Raw genomic sequence first — 18,706 nt, 5'->3', positions numbered from 1 at the left:
AATTACATGTTTATTTTTAAAAACAATTTAACAAATATGTATATTTGGTGCGTACTGCAAACGGAACAAAGGCTGGCAGCTCGCACATGCCAAAGTCTTGCACAGATCCTGCGAGTACCCGAGCCGAGCCAGACAAATGGCATTTGCATGCGAGCACAAACAATGGCACATCGTTAACATACTCTGGCAACGCTCGAGCTACAGCTACAGCTACAGCTACAGCTTCAGCTTGAAGTCGACATTTTGGCAACGCACAAACATGATTTTGTTTTCGCTATTCGCTTCCTTTTTGCCCGCTTAACGGCATTTGCCTTTGTCGGGGCCGTTTGGTCCTTGGGACCAGGCGAAGGGGCTGCGGCCACGCTTAATGAAGCAACCCTTAGAATTTGGCACGTTTCGTTGGCTGCCAACGAAAAGGAAAACGAAATGAAATTTAACTCGGAAAGTGCAATGAACTCGGCCCATTTATACAAATTATCGGCGTAATTTTTTATTCCATTCAATTTATATATTTTTATTGTTTTTTTTTTGTTTCTCTCTGGTTTCATGCATTATGAATGCGTTGAAACGATGTGCAAATTAATCATATGAATCGCCATTAAATTCTCATAAAAAAAATAGCATGCATATTTCTAACTACAGCTGGCTGTGAGTCAACAGCAGGCGAAGATTTAATTTGCATAAACACAATCCATATCTTATGCATGCCAAATCTTGCGTAATCAGCGTGCGAGATTTCTTCCTGTCTACGCGGCTCGGGGGCAGCGCCTGAACCTGTTTCTAATGGTGGGAACTTTCATTAACAAATTGCATAACCAGTAAAAAGCTAAAGAGCCAAACGAAACCGGCCGGCAAATGGTGCTGCAAATTTGTATATGCAAACGACTGGGCAAGCGAGGGTAGCAGGGCGAGGGGGCGGCTGTGCCGCCGGGTCACAATGACTCGGACTCGCGGCAACTGTGAACCGGACGCTGGCAATTTGACCGAGTTAAAATATGCGCCGCTGACGCTTATGTTAATTTTTTCGCTATACGTTACCAAAAAAAAAAATAAAATAATAAAAAAGGAGCTATTAAAATTCTATAAAAACGCCAAAATGCTCGTCACGTTTACCCGACGGCAGCTGCAAAAAATTACGTATGAAAAAAATGAAAATAAAATAAAAACCCGGCAAAAGCTAAACACAGTTTTTTTTGCCTCTGTTGATTGCAGTTGCAGGGCCAGAAATGGAAATAGCCTAATATTGTCGAATTTACGTTGCAAACAAACCCTCAAAGCGACTGCCAGTGTATGCGAGTATGCGAGTGTGTGTGTGTGTGACACTGTGTGTGTGTGTGTGCCTGCAGTTCCCTCCTGTACTTTATTCATTAACATTATCTACCCTTTGTAATCTTAGAAGTTGTTTTTTTGGCATATCCAGTTTGTCTGCGCCTCGTGTGTGTGTGTGTGTGTGTGTTTGTGTGTGCAGAATTCATTTCATTAAAATCAAATTAACTTGTGATAAATGTGGCGAAATATATCATAAGATATATATGCATGTATATATTATGCGCGCATACTCCTATAGATATTGCCATATTCTTGTACATATATATATGTATATACACATATATAGAATATGTATGGAGACAGAGGGCTGCTCTGGCCTGCCAAACAATGAAGGTTCTATTTGATATTTATCTGCATTTCAGTTTTGGTACGTTAAAGGCACAGCAGCTCTCCAGCTGCTCCCCACAAACCCCTTGCTGAGCAAATAAAATGCCATATCTGATTATGTAGAGCATATAAAACGAAAGGGCAGCAGCGTTGAGCCAAACGTGGGTGCCGGGTTCGAATGGTCAACAGCAGAAGCAGCAGGGTGGAAACAAAAAATAAATAAGAAGAAGAAGAACTAAGAGAATACGGTAGGAGACGCCTGCAATATTAGCGGAGACATCATGGAGTAGATAAAGTAATGGCCGGTGCACTGAAAGCAGTTTGCCATGGGTAGCTTGTCACAGATAAGTCGATGAATTGTAATGTTTGCCATGCTGATGTTTGGCAGCGTCATCAATATCAGTGAGTGCGATAAATAAGCCGTATCGAATGCTAGCTAACAACTTGCTAAGGCAACTTTTTCCTCAAGGCAATCAAATAGTATCGACAGGACAGTAATTATCCATGTACTTATATAGGGAAAGTAAATGTTTGGCCAGTTTTCTCCGGGATCTTAGCGCCTGAAGATGGTTCCACAATCTTTAAGTTGTAACTTAAAAGAGCTGTCAACGCGCATATCCAAGCAGTTAACATCTAGTTGCTGCGAACTGTCAACTTTTGACAAACTTTTAGGAACTCATCCATTCGCCTGGGCAAAAGTTGTGACCAAGTTCTGTTTCCTGTCACAGCTCAGCGAAATGTAATTGAAATGATTTATAAACTTTTTCTAGCTTACGAAATGAACACTTGCCCGCAGACACGGGGCAGAGATGAAGCCGGACAAGCAGACAAACAGACAGAAAGAGAGAGAGAAAGAGATAGAGATAGAGAAAGATATGCAGACGGCGTTGCTGCTAAAGAAGACATTACGCATACGACGCGTTGTATATGCGCCAAACCCTTGGCTAGGCATTCCACAAATAACAACCCTTGACGCGTTTCGGCTGCTTAAAATGCAATTGCCGAAATGCAAAAAAGTTAAAATGCCAGCCATTTGGCTGCTCGCTCGCACTTTATCATATCAATTTCAAGAAGGGCACGAAAAAAATGTGAATATAAACAGCTTAAGACATAAAGGAAGTGGCATAACTATGGCAAAATAAAAGAACTTGAAACGCAAAAGCATAATTACAATTTGGGAAACACTTTACGCAGATCACAAAAATTTAAGGACAGTAAGGGTCGTGCCTTGCCACCAGGGTGCAGCAACAGCAGCCCCCCCCCACCAATGGAAAGCAGAGGACAAACCCTTCACAATTTGAAGCGACAGGCAACGTAGGCAACAACGAACAACAACAACGACAACATTGACTGACGCTGGCGTGAAGTAAAACTGCCAGTTAAGACAGCTGAGCCAGTTCCCCAGACTCGGCCGGCGAGCAGAACGGAGCGGAGCGGAGCTGAGTTGAGCTGAGCCTCGTGCCATGAGTACAACTTGAATTATGGGCGTCCTGTCTTCTTGCCTGAGTGTATGTGTGTGTGTGTGTGTGTGCATGTTGTGAGATGAATGAGCCAAGGGAAGGAGTATTGAGTATTTCCATAAGGAAATATAAGCAGCGACAGCAGCAACAGCAACGGCAACGGAGCCGAGCGTATCGAGAAGCCGTTCCCTGTTCCAGCTCAAACTTATGCAAAATGACAGCCAGGCTACAGCCGGTCTCTAGCTGCAGTTGTAGTTGTATTTGTAGCTACACACACATAAACACACACGCACATTCAGCTGGTAGGAAGCGCTAATGATGACGATGATGTACTGCAGGACGTGTTGGTCTTTTCCTCTCTGCCCGAGCTTAAGACCAAATTAAAATCAGCCAGAAAGACAGAGGAGCCAATGCAATTCTGGCTGCGACAGGATAATTTTATGTTTTTACGTAATTATGTTAATAGATGGATGCTGGTCCCGACTCTGCCAAACTGTAAAATTATATCAAAGTGTTAATTATGTTGATAGAGAAACGTAGGGCCAGGCCAGGCCAAGCCAAGCTAATGGCCACGAGCAACTTTTCAGAGTTTATGATGCTGCTGCGGCCGTTACTGCTACTGGCAGCTGCCACGCGCAGTAATCTACACGTAGTAAAAAAAAATGACTTACAGTGTTCCGATTGGAAGTGCCCAACTAAGAGTTACCCAGGCATAACACACATTTAAACAAATGTTGCGTGGCGTTGCGAGAGAGAGAAAAACATAGCCGAAGTCTTCTAAATCTAAAAGTCTCTGCAGGTAAAGTTAAAAAATGTCCATCAAAATTGCAAATAATTATATATCATTAAATTATTTCTACTTCAGCATGCTACACATATTTTAACAATCGCATTATGCCCATAGTGAGAATTTTACATGTCCCCAGGGTATTTCAGAAAATAAACTCAGCTCCAATCACCTGAGCCACATGTGTGCGCATAAATTTTGCGCCGCATGCGGCACGACATACACCCAAAAAAAAAAGAAAAAAATATATATATTAAAAAAAATGCTTTTATGATTTGTCGCAAATTACTTTAGAAAAGTTTGGCGTTCGACAAACAACAATAAATCATTGGCTTGAGAGTTCGGGCGCATTTGTTACACATATGTAAAAGTTCAATGGAGCGCTGTGGCGCGCGGTGCGTCAGTGGCAGAAAATTTAATTAACAAATGGCTGGCAGAGCGACAAATGCAAATCAAACGCTTCATTAAACAGACAGCAGGTAGTCGCCTACCTGTGGGTATCTGTGTACTAAACATGTGTCTTACCTTTGATTTATGACAGCTGATTAAAGCGACAAACGTTGCTTTACATCAAATTGATTAACTGCGTGAGTTTATCGAAAGAAACTCCACACACAGCAGTTGTTTACATGTTGTGCACAAGAATTGCCTAAAACAATTCGACGAACTTGTTGAAATGTCAGAACTTGAGAAGATTTAATAAACGTAAACAAAATATAGCCTGAGGCACTTGGATATTTATGTGTTGTGTTTGTAGCTCTAATCATAATTATAAGCTTCGTTTCAGGGGATTTTTGTTTTAAATGCTGCTGACGTTTATTAAATTCTTGGAAAACAATGTCATAATTAATAGTTTATTGGTGGCCCAAAGGCATATACACACTGTGCTGCAGAGATTTAACACATCGAACTATTAACATTTAAATAATTAAGTTTTCAAAAGCCACATAAAATTAAATACCTAACTATTTTTATGCACCTCACGAGGCAAATGTATATCCAGTTTATCTAGCTAAGGCCAAATTAAAATTGTACACGAGCCACGCGCTGATAACCTTCGGCTGAAAAAGCTCTCGAAATTTTAGGTTTCAGACAAGTGTGGGCTACTCGAGATAAATAGCCTGGCAATTTATATGCTTCCGTTGCCAGGACACATATTAAATGCGAGCAGCGTCTTAAGTTTCTATGACAACTAAATTGTGTAAGCGAAAACGAAACAAAATGTAAAAATGATGCTAGAGCCAGCTTATATAATAAAACTTGTCATACAAGTATCTGCATAGCTCAGCCTACGCACTGATAGGTGGGTGTAGTTTTAGAAAGCAAAAAAGACACCTTTACTAGCTGACAACGGACGCCCTGAGCGATTGTCGTCGCAAATCAACAAGTGTTGGTCGAAACGGATGGCAGCACAGAAAATTAATTAAATACAAATGCACAGACCATAAATGTATCAAATGATACGAAGCTTGCATAATGGTCCTGTCGAACGCAACATTCATTACGTATATCGCTCGCTGGCCAGGACAGCTCACTTATTAAGTAAGCGGGCATTAAACCGCTTGCATAAATCACTGGCATATCCAGCATATCCAGAGGTCATTAATTATTGGAAAGGAATATCCTCAATACGACGAATACGAAACGAATATGTAGCAAATTGAGTTGGGTATATTTTTTATTCTTATTGCTCACATTATTCAATTATTGGTGGCATTTCCATTTAAAAAAATGTTTTAAAAGTAATATTTCTCACCAAACAACGGCAACTGAATGCTCTTGCAATTGTATAAAAAAATGGAAATAATTTCCAAATAATTATTCAATCTTATTGTCATTATATTTAGTAATAATACTTGTAAATAGTCGAACATCATTTTACTCAGCTCTGACATTTAACTAAGACATCTTAACAACAACCCAATGTGGTAGTCACAAGTGGGATTCAATCAAGGTAAATCTTTATTTTCGACTCTTGAATTTAAAACATTCTTTTTACTAAAAATCAAGAAAGTAGGAATATCTTCGGCACACCGAAGATTTAATACCCTTGTAGACATTTCCCTTCTGCAGATACGAGACAAAAGCGAACCTGTAAAATGAAATTGATGTAAATAATTTTGGAAAATAGAATATTTTGCCATTTAGGATATTCGATCGATCTTTTCTATGGCAGCTATATGATATAGTGGTCCGATGTTGATAAGATTTTGCATATATATGCGGATCATAGTGGAAGTACTACCTCCCGAGTTTTGAAAAGTTATCTTAATTACAAAAAAGTTTCCATATCAGAATCTACTTTGCGACTGATCGTCCCCATGGAACCTATCTGATATAGTGTCCGATCCAGCCGGTTTCGACATATGTCGTGCGTTTAAAAGAAAGACGGAAAGGTTTAAAGAAAACTGAAAGACTAGTTCGCATAGAAAGAGGCAGACGGACAAGGGTTTATCAACTCGGCTCTTGATGCTGATCCAGAATATCTATATTTTATGGGATCGGAAATGTCTTCTTCTCTGCGTTACACATTTCATTACTAAATTATAATATTCTCTACAAGGGTATATAAATGTAAATCAAAAATACACACACATGCTCATTACAGCTTAATGATATTATGCTCTGCCAGATGAAAATATATAGAACATACACATAACTCAGCGCACCGTGGCATTATTTTCGCTGCGCGACACATAAAGTGACAAAAATAGAATACCCCTCGTCGAAGGGCATAGGCGGACAACAGTTCGATGCGCAAACAAAGTACAATTGAATCATATACACACTGAGTGCGACTTCCAATGCTACTGTGTCCCTCAACACCCCGTTTGGGGCTGTGTTGCCCGGGATATATACATAGATATATGTGTGTGTGTGTGTGTATGTGCTTGTGTCGCTTTCAGCACTCTCCGGGGGCAATATGACAATTAGTTACCAAAGCAACAACAGAAATACCTACAAATGACAGCAAATACACAGGAGACAGTCCAGAGAAGGGAAGGAGGCAGAAGGCAGAGAGCACACACCGCATAACATGGCCGCATGGCAGCCATTTTGATGTCAGGACTAAACAGGCGACAGGCACTGTGTGTAAGCAGGTGGCGGCGATTCTAGAATATGGCACGAGGCAGGAAGCAGGGGGCCGGGTGGACGGGTACGAATCCCATCGCCATCACAATGGCACGTGCAGTTGATTTTTCAGCGAGAGCAGCAGGCCTCGCCGGAGCCAGCGTTAGCTAGCGTTTAATTAGAAAATACGTATACGCCGCCTGGTACGTGCCGTGCCACTGACGGGCAAAGTTGTTTGCACGATTCCTGTCAGCCAATTCATCAATTTTACTTTTACATTTTCACTTGTTTTCGAGCTGCTGGTGCCCAATACGATTATGACTACATCATAACTCGCTGCCAGCTTGTTTTTCATTTTTCATTTGTTAAAGGCCCAGCAAATGTTACCAAATTGCTGCAACATGTTTTTTCAACTAACGATTTGACGTTTGCTGGCGCTTCGAAATTTGCCTAATAAACATAAATTATGGGAAACTTCAAAACTAATTAGTAGAGTTATTTATTACAATTACCTGTCAGCCAGTTAGAATTGAGTGCCATGCACACACACAAACACACACACATACTCACAATCTGATCTGAGACCAGTCGTGCACTCGGCACCTTGTAACTATTCGAAAACTATGCTAATTTGTGCGTTTGCATCTAGTTTAAATGTCAAATGGGCGGCACAGTGGGACAACAAACAAATTCCAACTTTACTCATATAGAATTTATACAACATTTTCAATGGAAAATATATATGTAAAGTCTGCAGTATTATCTTTCCTATTCAGTTAAGCTTTTAGTTAAAATTGAAGCTTTAATGCGCTTGCACAACTATATACAAGCTTTTTGCAGCCTGAAATGAATCCAAGCCAAACTTTAATCGCCTGTTGAAGCTTTCAACAAGAATGTAAAGCTTTCATGTGCTTTTAGCATTCTTTATATGTGCTCCCAAATAATATGAATTTAGTTTTAGCTTCAATTTAAGCTTTAATGTGATTGTCAAGACGCTTTTTTGTAAGAATACAATTTTCTTATTTATTAATACATTAAATTCTCTGTAAGAAGTTAAAGCTTGCAAAACTACACAGTTGAGTTTTTTGTGTTGACAGAAGTCTAGTGGAAATAGGCGCAATAAATAGCTGGTTACCTTTAACATTCGAAGATAAACTAATCCATTATATGTAGTTTAATAGCCGCAAACTTTTCAGAACATTAAACACAACTACGAATACAGTCTTTTGGGCGGATCAAAGTTCAGAATTGCCCAACGACTATGGCACACTGTGTCATGAACAAAAAAAAAAAAAAACTAACAAAAAAATGAGAGAAAAAACTAAGGCAGTTAAGCTGTAATATTAATTATAACTTTGTCTCAATCCCTCCATTTCTATGTTCTCGCATCGCCTCTATTTCTAGCGATTTATCTGGAACTGTGACTTGGCGTTGAGGCAGGCAACTAATTTGCTACAGAGTTAATCGCGTTATTGAAATGAAATCCAATTTGTGGCATTATAACGAAATTCAAATCATATCGCATTTTATGCAAATGAACAGCAAGTGAGCTAATTGTGTATTAATTGAATAATCATAAGCAGTACATGTGTAATAGTGGGATAATGCCTAGCCCAGGCAGTATATATATATTATATATATATGCACACAGCTAACAATAAAATCCTAAACAAATTGGCATACAGTCAATAAATGAAGTGAACTATGCTGATAAACTGCCAATATCAAGTTGCCTACGCAAAATATACAAACAACATACGCTGCAAATGCCTCTATTTCGCTCTGTTCCAATCTCCTTCTCCCTTACTCTCTCTCTCTCTGTTGTATGCCTTAAAAGCAAACATCAATTTGCATAAACAATTAATCATGCAAAGCGCGAAACGTGCAACAAATGCTAAAACCTAAATATAGATGCAAAATAAAACAAAAATAATTAAAAATAAAAAAACAAAAAAAAAAACAACAACAAAGCTCCCCAGAAACTGGAGAACTTGGGAATAATGACAAAAAGAGTCAGTTCCAGAAACTGTAGCAGGTAAGCCTCGACACACCGAAAGAACGCTACGGCCAGAAATTCATAGAAACTTCTTTTTTATTTTTCGGTTTTTTTTATACCCTTAACCCATTGAAAACGTTTAAAAAGGGTATTATGATTGGGTGCAAGTGTAGGTAACAGACAAAAGTATCTTAGTCGAATTCAGAGACTGAAAGGTCTAGAGCCTTGAAATTTTGAACATAGGTCAAATTCAAGATTATATCAAATCATAGATAGATAGATATATCGATCACGAAATCAAAAGAAATGTCCATCGATATTCTGTTTTTTATCCAAATCTCAAACCTATAAAAGCTGGAGACATCAAATTTCGATTAAATTTAATGAGCTTAACGTGAGCACCTGCCTCGGTGGCTTAATCTTACGGTTCCCATTATAGGATTAATTCAAGCATCAATCAGCGCCCTCTACCTTGATTTAGCAGGAGGCTTAAACCTCTTCCGATCTATGGATCACGGTACCCGGCTGTATGACGCAACTCCACATCGAGCAATTGCTCTACCCGTATTTGGGTTTTAAATTATATCAAATCTCGATTACATATATGTAGATTATATATCTTAAAGTAGCCAAGAATACGTTACGTTTGGGTACCTCCATTTGAATCCTTCTCGCATTTTTGCACTTAGCTCGTCGCTGGAATCAGGGTATCTCCTAGTCGGGCACTCCATAGTGGAGCCCTATTACTTCTTTTTTTTTTACTATTTTCTTTTTTAGTTTTTAATACTGCCACTGCCGCATATGATTCAATTTTGTTTTCAGTCAAACAACTTGGCGAACTGAATATCAGCGAGGAGCCTGCTTGGAGCTGGCTAGTTGGCCATAAACGTGGCCCAAAAGAATGCAGTCCGAAAACCAGTTTGGCGTACAGCCTGTGTCTCAAGCACAACAACGTGCAGCGTTTATTTATTTTTTGTTTTCGTTTTTTTCTGCTCAGCTACAACAACAAGTGAACCAAATTCTTTTTAACGAGCTTGCGCCAACATTTGATCCCCTCTGCCTCCCTCCGCCTCCACCCAAAAAAAAATTGTGGGCAAAGCCAAGGGTGCGCTCAACGCTCTACGCTCTGTGGCTGCCAAAAAAAAAAAAACGAGCAAAAAAAAAACAGCAATGGCAATCCAAGCCAAGAAGTGTTAAAGCCAAGCCAAGTTGCTTCACTTTTTGCCTGTTCGTATCCATGTCCGTGCTCATATCTCGTGTCAATTTGCAAGCTGACGTTTTTTGTTTCAGCTTTTTTTTTTGTTTTTTTTGTTTTTGTTCTCCTCTGTTCACCATTTATTTAATGCTTTTTTTAGTTGAGTTTTGGTTTTTGTGTTATGCCAATTTTTGTTTTATTCGGCATATTTAATTGCTGGCGGGCACACCCTTTGCACACACCTCGTGACGGAGTTTTTCTTTTCATATTTCCTTTTTTTCTTTTTTTTCACTTTAATTTTTTGGCTGACTTCAACGCTTGGTTAGGTTTCTAAAAAATGCCCAAGATACATGCAATCTGTTGAGCCTGGCCACTTAAAAATAAATGTAATTATATATTTATGAAATTAACTTAATTATGCTAAATGCATTTTATTATGTATTTAGTTGTCCAGCGCCTCCAACAATTTCTGCGGGTTTGTCCGCAGAGCGGGGCATATAAATTAATAAATTATATAAATGTGCAGCTTACTTTGTATTCGGGAAATTTGCATTCATTAATTTCATGAATAACACAGACATAAAACACTCACACACAAACACAGAGCAGATATGCGCCCGTCAAAAATAGGCAACAATTTATCTGTAATTTGGGTTTTTATATAAATGCACTAAAATAAGCCGCTTTACTTTTAATAGGATATTAAGTCCACGTATTGAAATTGGAGAAACAACTTTTTTTTCGCCCTACAATCACACAATAAATGATGTATAAAATTACATTTGTGATAGGGCAGCCATTAAATATAGGTTGAGATATATTTATAAGAATAAAAGATATTTGATTTTGTTTTTAGCCCCAAGCTTATTTTAATAGCAGAGTCCATTTTTCGCTAAGTTATTTACAAAATGTACTCTTTTTTGAATATTTCTTAAACATGAATACCGCAACACTTGAATCTTTTTAAAGCTGCGCCCAAAGCTTAGATTATTCAGACCTCGACTGTTGTATGGGACGCATGCTGCATGGAAAAACTTGTAGCCTGCAACATGACAACAACAACAGAAAATGAAATAAGATCAGACTGAATGAAATGGCAGAAGAATGTTTTCAATTTGGTTATTTTCACGGTTTTTGATTTGCACCGTGTCGGACAAATGCGGCACTCCATTTTTGTCAATTGATTCGCCTGTCTGGGTCTTTCAAATACGCATTAATTTCATTTATTGCAATCATCATTGTCGCAGCGACATGGCAACCATGGAGAGTAGTGTAAACACCAGCACAAAAGTTAGAACGATAGAAGAAGAAAACTGTGTCTGTGGGTGTGTGTGTGTGTGCGTGTGTGTGTGTATGGGTGTGGATGCCACTGGCAAGGAGCAACTGAACTGAGGCAAGCAGCGAGTGGCAGGGGCAAGGCAGACGCTAGCTACTCGGAGCATGCCTAGGCACTGATTGTGTTGATTACGCTGACCCACTTTGCCTGCCAAGACTCTGGGAGCCAGTGGGCGGTAGGTGGTAGGCGGCAGGCGGTAGGCGGGCGACTGACAGTCGAATTCAATGAACTCGAAACCTGCTGATAATACGCGCAATAAAAATAACAATAATAATAGTAGTTATAATGTTGTTTTCAAATGACAGCAACGCCAGCCAAAGGAGGAACACACAACAGGCTGTCACTCAAAACTGTGCGACTCGTGGTCCATACTAACTATTCCTGTATATATATATATATAGTTATATACATATCTACATATATATAGATGTTTGTGTGTCATCTTTGGCTGTCGGACAAAAACAAACTACTTGAAAGTTTCGCATATTTTTAGAGACAGTCGCCGAAACTGTCTTTTTTTTGGTTGGGCCTTAATCTAGAATGACTTTGCAGAATATATGAACAAGGACAAGTATCGAGAAAAAAAATTTAATATTTCGATACGATCGTATGAAATAGTTCAGTTATTTTCCATTGGCAACTTTATGAGCATTAAAGTGTCTGCTGTGGCTATTATGTGCCGCTCCCCCGTCTCCCGCTCTCGCCCAGTTAACTGCCAATAATGTGCGTCATTCTATTGCGAATAATATCGAGTTAAATGAAAAAAACAAAAAAGCACGAAAAACAACCACACAAAACTACTCCAAGTCGGCTTACACATGGCTCTACTTCTAATGGACTTTATTTGTACTTGCCACTGTTACCAAAATCAAGTGGTTGACTGTGACGGAGGGGGGAGCGGCGAGACTTGGGCTGAAATGTTTTTTGTGTTGATTGTGTTTATGCGAACAAAGCGGACACTGACCAGGTATAAATACCCATAGATATATACATATATACATATATATATATATTTATATATAAATAGGTAGGCAGTTACATGAGAAAGCAAAGCTGTTGAAATTGGGCAGATATTAACATATGTGCGTATGCCTATAGAATCTAGATACATACATATATGTCAATCTGTAGGCAGTTGAACGTGTAAAGGCTTATTATGTGTTGAAATAGATTGATTGCTTGCGAACAGCTTTGTGTCTGCAATCAATAAATTATAGGGTATATACTTTCAGGTGTTTTGTGGGATTACAAATAAATGAACCTTGTGTAAACGTAGCATTTTACAATTATTATTTGCTTTAGCGAGAGTTAATCATCCTATGTAAGTAGCATTATTAATTAATCTTAAACAACAATAATATTAATAATAATATAAGTAATATTCAAATTAATTATTTATTTGTAAGGATTTCTGAAATTAGAAAACGCGGAGAAAAAAATGCATGAAAAAGTAAAGAAATCTGAAAAAGGATATATGAGGTCAAGTTGATAGGATATAGAGATAACGATGGGAAATCACATATGGACTACTTTCTTTAAGTTGGTTTCCATTCAAGTTTTTAGTTGATTTCCAATATTTTTGGTAATTTATAGTTATCCCTTATTCCAAACTCAAGTATAAAATGTTTATTTATAATGATTTTAAATTCTTGATATTGCCTAAGAATTGTTTTCTTAAACACAGTTTGAAAATACTTTTAACTTACTTTATAATAAAAGAAAAATTATATAAAATATTCTATTTAACTAAAAAACTTCAAATTTTGAAGAAGCGACAAAAGCATTTTTACGCTGTTTTTTTCGATTAAATTGGTTTCATTTTCAAATTAAAGACATAATGGTATATTATATAATTAAATCGTGACGTTTGAGTTGGTAAAAACCTTATGAAATGGGAAAATGCAACGTCAGACTCATTTAGCTGGGCAGTTCGGACGTTCCAAGAAGTTTTCTATGGCCTTTTAAGGCTGCAATATATAAAAGCATCTTAATTAGGCGTGCCGCTCTACTAATTCAAAAAGTTTGAAAACTTTTCTAATGTGGCGCCCCGGCCACTTAAAATTCTGCCAACTAACTTCTAATAATAATAATAATTTTAATTGCCAAACGGCAGCAGTTGCCCATTATGCCACAAGCGCAGTGCGGAGTTCAGAACTCAAGAAGTTGGCGCAAATGGCGGCGGCAAATAAAAAATAATAGTAATAAAATAAAAGCAAACATCATGCTGACTAAGGTGGATTTTTCCATGTGTTGTTTTTCTTGCGCCCACTTTGCCTGCCGACCAAAGAGAAAAAACGAAGCTTTCCACTGAGTCGACGCGTCGTTTCGATTCGTTTTGCAGATGACGGACCAGAATCACAGGGCAGCTAATGGGCTTACGACCAAACCAAAAAATATATAAACAGCCTACTTTACACAATTTATAACAGAAGACAAATCTATGGTGTGCCTCGAAATATATTTTATAAAGGGTTTAAGGAAAGAAAATGTTAATTAAATTAATTTATATTCTTTAGCTAAAGATTTAAAAGTAAATGCTAGAGTGAGTATTGTAAAATTCAATTTCTTAGTATTTATATTTGTACTCTAATTAATGCCTATTTCTGCGACTACGCCCAACCCAACCAACCCCTTCTTAAGCGAGCATGTTCATTTATTATTTAACTAAGTACACAACGCTTCCCCTTTTATCTCTTTCTTTGTGAAAAAAAACAAACTGTATCAAATATTTAAAAATTGCTGCTATTGCTGCTGAGGTTGAACCAGCGATTTCTCGCTTGTTAGTCCGAAGCTCAGAGCCCCAAGCCACACAAAATATTAACATGACGTTTGTTAAGCACGTTCCACTTTGTTCTTTCGTACTTTCTATGTTAATTTTTATTTAAATACCTTAACTTTTAATTATATGATGGGTTTTGTTAATAAGTAAATATTTATATACAAATAAATAAATAACTATATAATATCTGATAATCATTTAGGCAGAAATGCTTTTCCCAGTAATTGATATTTGTTGCTGATGTTTGATGAGCTTTCAAACAAATTATGATGAGGCCATTAATACATTTGTTAGGAAGTTCAGTGATTTCAAAGAAAATGGAAAATTTCTTTTTTAGAAACTGGAAAAGCTGCCTGGGAAACGACAGTTGCCGGCTTTAAATCGGTCCAACAGAGAAAAAAGAGACAAACAACGCGCTGTGGCATCCTTAGAGGTATTCACGCTTGTGTTGCGCACATTGCGAGCGCTTAAATTGAAATTAAATAATGGCGCACAGTGCGCCCTGTCAGAGCTGTCAGCAGGGAGGGTGAGAGGGTTCTGGGCCAACGCAACTGTCTAATTGAACTAATAGAATTTGTTTTTTATTCACACCCGCACGCGTCAGATAAGAGCAGCTTTCGGGTATTTTTGCTGGGCACACGGAAAAATATGTTTTGAACGGACGTTTTACCCCGCATCCGGCCGCTGTTCGCATTAAAAATTATGATTTTTCTTGCCACATTTTTACAGAGGGCAGCGGCGAAATGCGAAATGCTGCCAAATGTAATCATTGCTGCTTTTAGCTGGGTGCCAAACGCCCGAGGCGCAGCTCCATGCCGTACCTAACTGATTTCCGGGAATTGCTACACACCAACACACTCACACACACACACACACTGGTTTATCGTGTCCTTTTTAAACTTCAACTGCGATTGGTTGCTGCGGGGCCAAGTGCCGAGGATGTAGTCCTGGCGACCAGCAGCGGGCAATCAGTTTAAGCTGTCGAGAATTCTCCGAGGAGGCTATAAAACGAAAAAATTGCTAGCAGTAATGCGTTGCAGGCAATTCGGAACATGCATGTACATGTTTGTAAGGCCACTTTAATCAGAGCATATATACTAAACCATACACACGCACACACACACACACACGCACACACACACACGCACGCACACAGCGTTTTGTGCGGCTCCAAAATCATTGAACCTCGAGGCGAGGCTTAAAAGCCGCAAAGGCGCCACGAGGCAGCGTTGCTAGTAGAAAGATCCCAAGACTCAAAATGACAATCCCTCACATAAACCAAGGAACCACTTGGTGGTCTCTGCTGCGCCTGCGGCTGTTCTGGAGGCAGCTGTGGAACGCAGCATAAGGTCGTCATAGGCACATTCGAGCAGTCAAGAGCAGCGCCAAATGTCGACGCATTTGTGGCAAGAGCAGAGCCGATTTGCTATTTGTGTAGTGAACGGCAGCAGCAGCGGAATGAGGAGAAGGTAGGGGAACAGCAACATCGGGAGGGTGGAGTTAGGGAGGCACTCAACTTGTTATTTCAACTGTTTGTTGTTTCTGTTTCTCCCCAATGTTGTTGTTGTTGTTGTAGTTGTGGCAGCCACGTAATGCTGCTTGAGATGTCAAATAGCATAGCGGCAGGCAGCAACAACTGCTAAAACAGGAAGCACTTGAAAATTGAAATCAAGCGCTGGGCGCCACCAACGCAATGGCAACAGCAACAGCAACAGAAATAATAATAATAATTCTGCTTACCCAAAAATATAAAAAAAAGCAAAAACAAAACATTAGCAACAAAAGCCAGGCAGCTGAGCCGAAAGGTCCTCCAACGCAATTTGCATATGAATATGGAGGGCTCAGAGGCAGCTTTTGTGTTGCTACGCGGCACGCGGCTTGCAACAACAGCCACAGTCAACAACAACAACAACAACAGCAACAGCAAATGATATGTTGTTTTCTATATGAATAAACCAACAAAAACAACAAGAAAGACTCATGATGTGAAAGCTGCTGTGCCAATAGCTTATGTTGTAGTTATTTGCCGCCGGTAAAAACAAAAACAATAAATAAAATTGTGATCTAGTCGAGGGTATACGACGAAAAGATACCCTTTAAAATTATGCATGGAGTAACTTATATATAATTTGAACGATTAAAAGGCATTTTGCTGATTTAGGGATGAATTGGGTAGTGTGCGCAAAATCTTAAATATTTCGATATGCGTTCGATATAGTAATGAGCATCTGTATGCCACAAGCTCGTATACTTATTTCTCAATCATCATTTAATATATGGAGACGGCTGCGATTGATCTATGTAAGATGCAACTTTAGGAAGTGTTGCTCGGGCCAACGATGTATAAGAAATATCAGACAAAATAATGCACCTATTGCTATTTACTACTTATTTACTATTTACTATTATTGTTGACTTGTCTAATGTCTGACTTGTAGCTTAGTTTATTGCTCTTTACTCTTTTCTTTATACAAATGCTGTTCGTTCCCCCGGTTGGCAATGTGTTTAAATAAGAAGAGGGAAAGATATACAACCTTTTAGGTCACACTTTATTTGCTTATATACCAAATCTAGTCATACCTTTTGCTTAGGCGTCTCTTTAGTTCGTGAAAGAGTATATTTTTGCTTTTCTTAGATGTTTTCTACCAGTTTCTAGTTCAGATAAGAGATTGTAAATCTTCATGAAAATACCCCAAATATGCCATATTATTATGTATGGAAAACTATGGTCACACGAAAGTGATCGCATCTAGCTGCCAGCTCGAACTTCTATAGGGTATACGAAAATCTTTAACTGTTGTTTTGTGCTGTTGCTGTGCTCCCAAGTTGCCTGTCAGTGGTGGGCGCTAGATGGCGCCACACGCCAGTGCTAAATTGAATAAAGGGCCTCCCAGGACAGACAGGAAGCTACACAACAACGTACACCCACACCCCGCAACCCACACACACACACAGACATGCTAGCGCCTGAATGTAAGGGCCCAAAAGTTATGTAGTGTACTCGAGGCTACCTTCCTTTATGGTCGCTTGTTTTTCTAGCCGTTTCCCTCGACTTTTTTCACTTTTTGGGTTGCTTTGAATTTAATGGAAAATTTATTGACGACATGCCGCTTAGTCGTTTGACTTGGACTTGGACTTTTGCCACACAGCATTTCCTCCTCCCTAAACTAAGCTATTGCTGTTTTATCATGTGTGCAAAAGTTTTCCCATTGGGGTTTTATGAACTTGCACATGCCCTGCACTTGACTGAGCTAAGAGCTACAGACGTATCTTGTATGGGTGTGGGTGTGTGTGTGTGTGTGTGGCACAATAAGGGTATTATGTGAAATTGTGTGCATTGATTGATTGTTAAATACTTTTAGCAATGCTGTGGGTAATTTGACAATGTTCAAATCTTCAAAGTAAACATGAAAATTGTGACAAAAGGGTCGTGAGAAGCGCACAAGCTTCGACAAGTTGAGATTCTGTTGAAATTGTGCTGCTTACCAAGTTGTTCACTTACCATAAATTAGAGTTATAATTTCGCTTAGCCAAATCAACGACGCAATAAGCTCGCAATGGCACACACACATGCGAAAGGGCTATTCCAAGTCAAAGAGCGTAGCAGAACGGATCAACCCCCAAAGGAAGCACACAGCCAAGGGTGGCTGTAGCCAAAAAACTTTTCTCGCGTGTTTTACCAACTTTAATATTTTATACTGCCGATTTTCTTTATGGGCTTCGGCCTGCCGCACCCCCTTTTAAGTACTCTCAGAACTCAACAAGTTCCCTGGCTTTGGCTAAGGACACGCCCGCACGTTTCGCCATTAGTTTATGATTATTGGAGTTTGGCAAGGGATTCTTAGACTTCGTAGCAGTTACTCACCTGTTGTCGGCAACTTGGTCAGCGTTGGTTGTCCATTGTCATCGCTCAGCAGCAGCAGCAGAATTTTAATTATTATAATGACAAAAATGCGTCGATTGTAAAACAAAAACATTGCAATCTGGCGTTAATTTCCGTTGGTTTTTCCAGTTTCGGTTAGCTAACCGCAAACTCAATCGCAATCGCTATTATCTCTTTTTTGGTTGTATTTTTATAAAGAACTCGATTTCCTGCTCGTTGTCTTCAATTACTGCGTTACTTTTGAATGTTCTTCTTAAGTGCATCGTCTTATTGTTACTTGCATTTTATGCACACACACACACGCACACATTTACATTGTTTATGTGCACGCTGTCACGACTCTTCTTTGTCCTTTCAATCTAAAAATCAACAAATTTGATATTCTTCGCTCTCTCTCGCACACACACACACACACACACGCACATGCACAGCAAGTGGCGAATCGCTGTGCTTCGATACGCACACAAAAGTATGCTAATATATTTAAGCTACGTTTATGAAACATGCATAAATATTTTACGCGTGCAACAGTGCGTATACGT

At 39.0% G+C, this 18,706-nt stretch overlaps 1 protein-coding gene across 3 annotated transcripts in view; it reads right to left on the bottom strand.

Annotated features, from left to right (window-relative positions):
* plum overlaps positions 1-18,706 on the bottom strand; it is a 60,335-nt gene that overhangs the window by 37,507 nt on the left and 4,122 nt on the right. For all 3 annotated transcript variants that reach the window (XM_064693140.1, XM_064693142.1, XM_064693141.1), the window contains exon 2: positions 18,147-18,523. In XM_064693140.1, coding sequence (XP_064549210.1) covers positions 18,147-18,258 — 112 coding nt within the window. In that variant the 5' untranslated portion in view covers positions 18,259-18,523. The remainder of the gene's footprint in view (positions 1-18,146; positions 18,524-18,706) is intronic.

The sequence above is a fragment of the Drosophila montana genome, unplaced genomic scaffold (assembly GCF_035044405.1).
Source record: "Drosophila montana isolate Dmon_TW-CO22-7 unplaced genomic scaffold, ASM3504440v1 contig_3733_1, whole genome shotgun sequence".
Taxonomy (NCBI): domain Eukaryota; kingdom Metazoa; phylum Arthropoda; class Insecta; order Diptera; family Drosophilidae; genus Drosophila; species Drosophila montana.
This window is presented reverse-complemented; position numbering and strand designations above follow the sequence as displayed.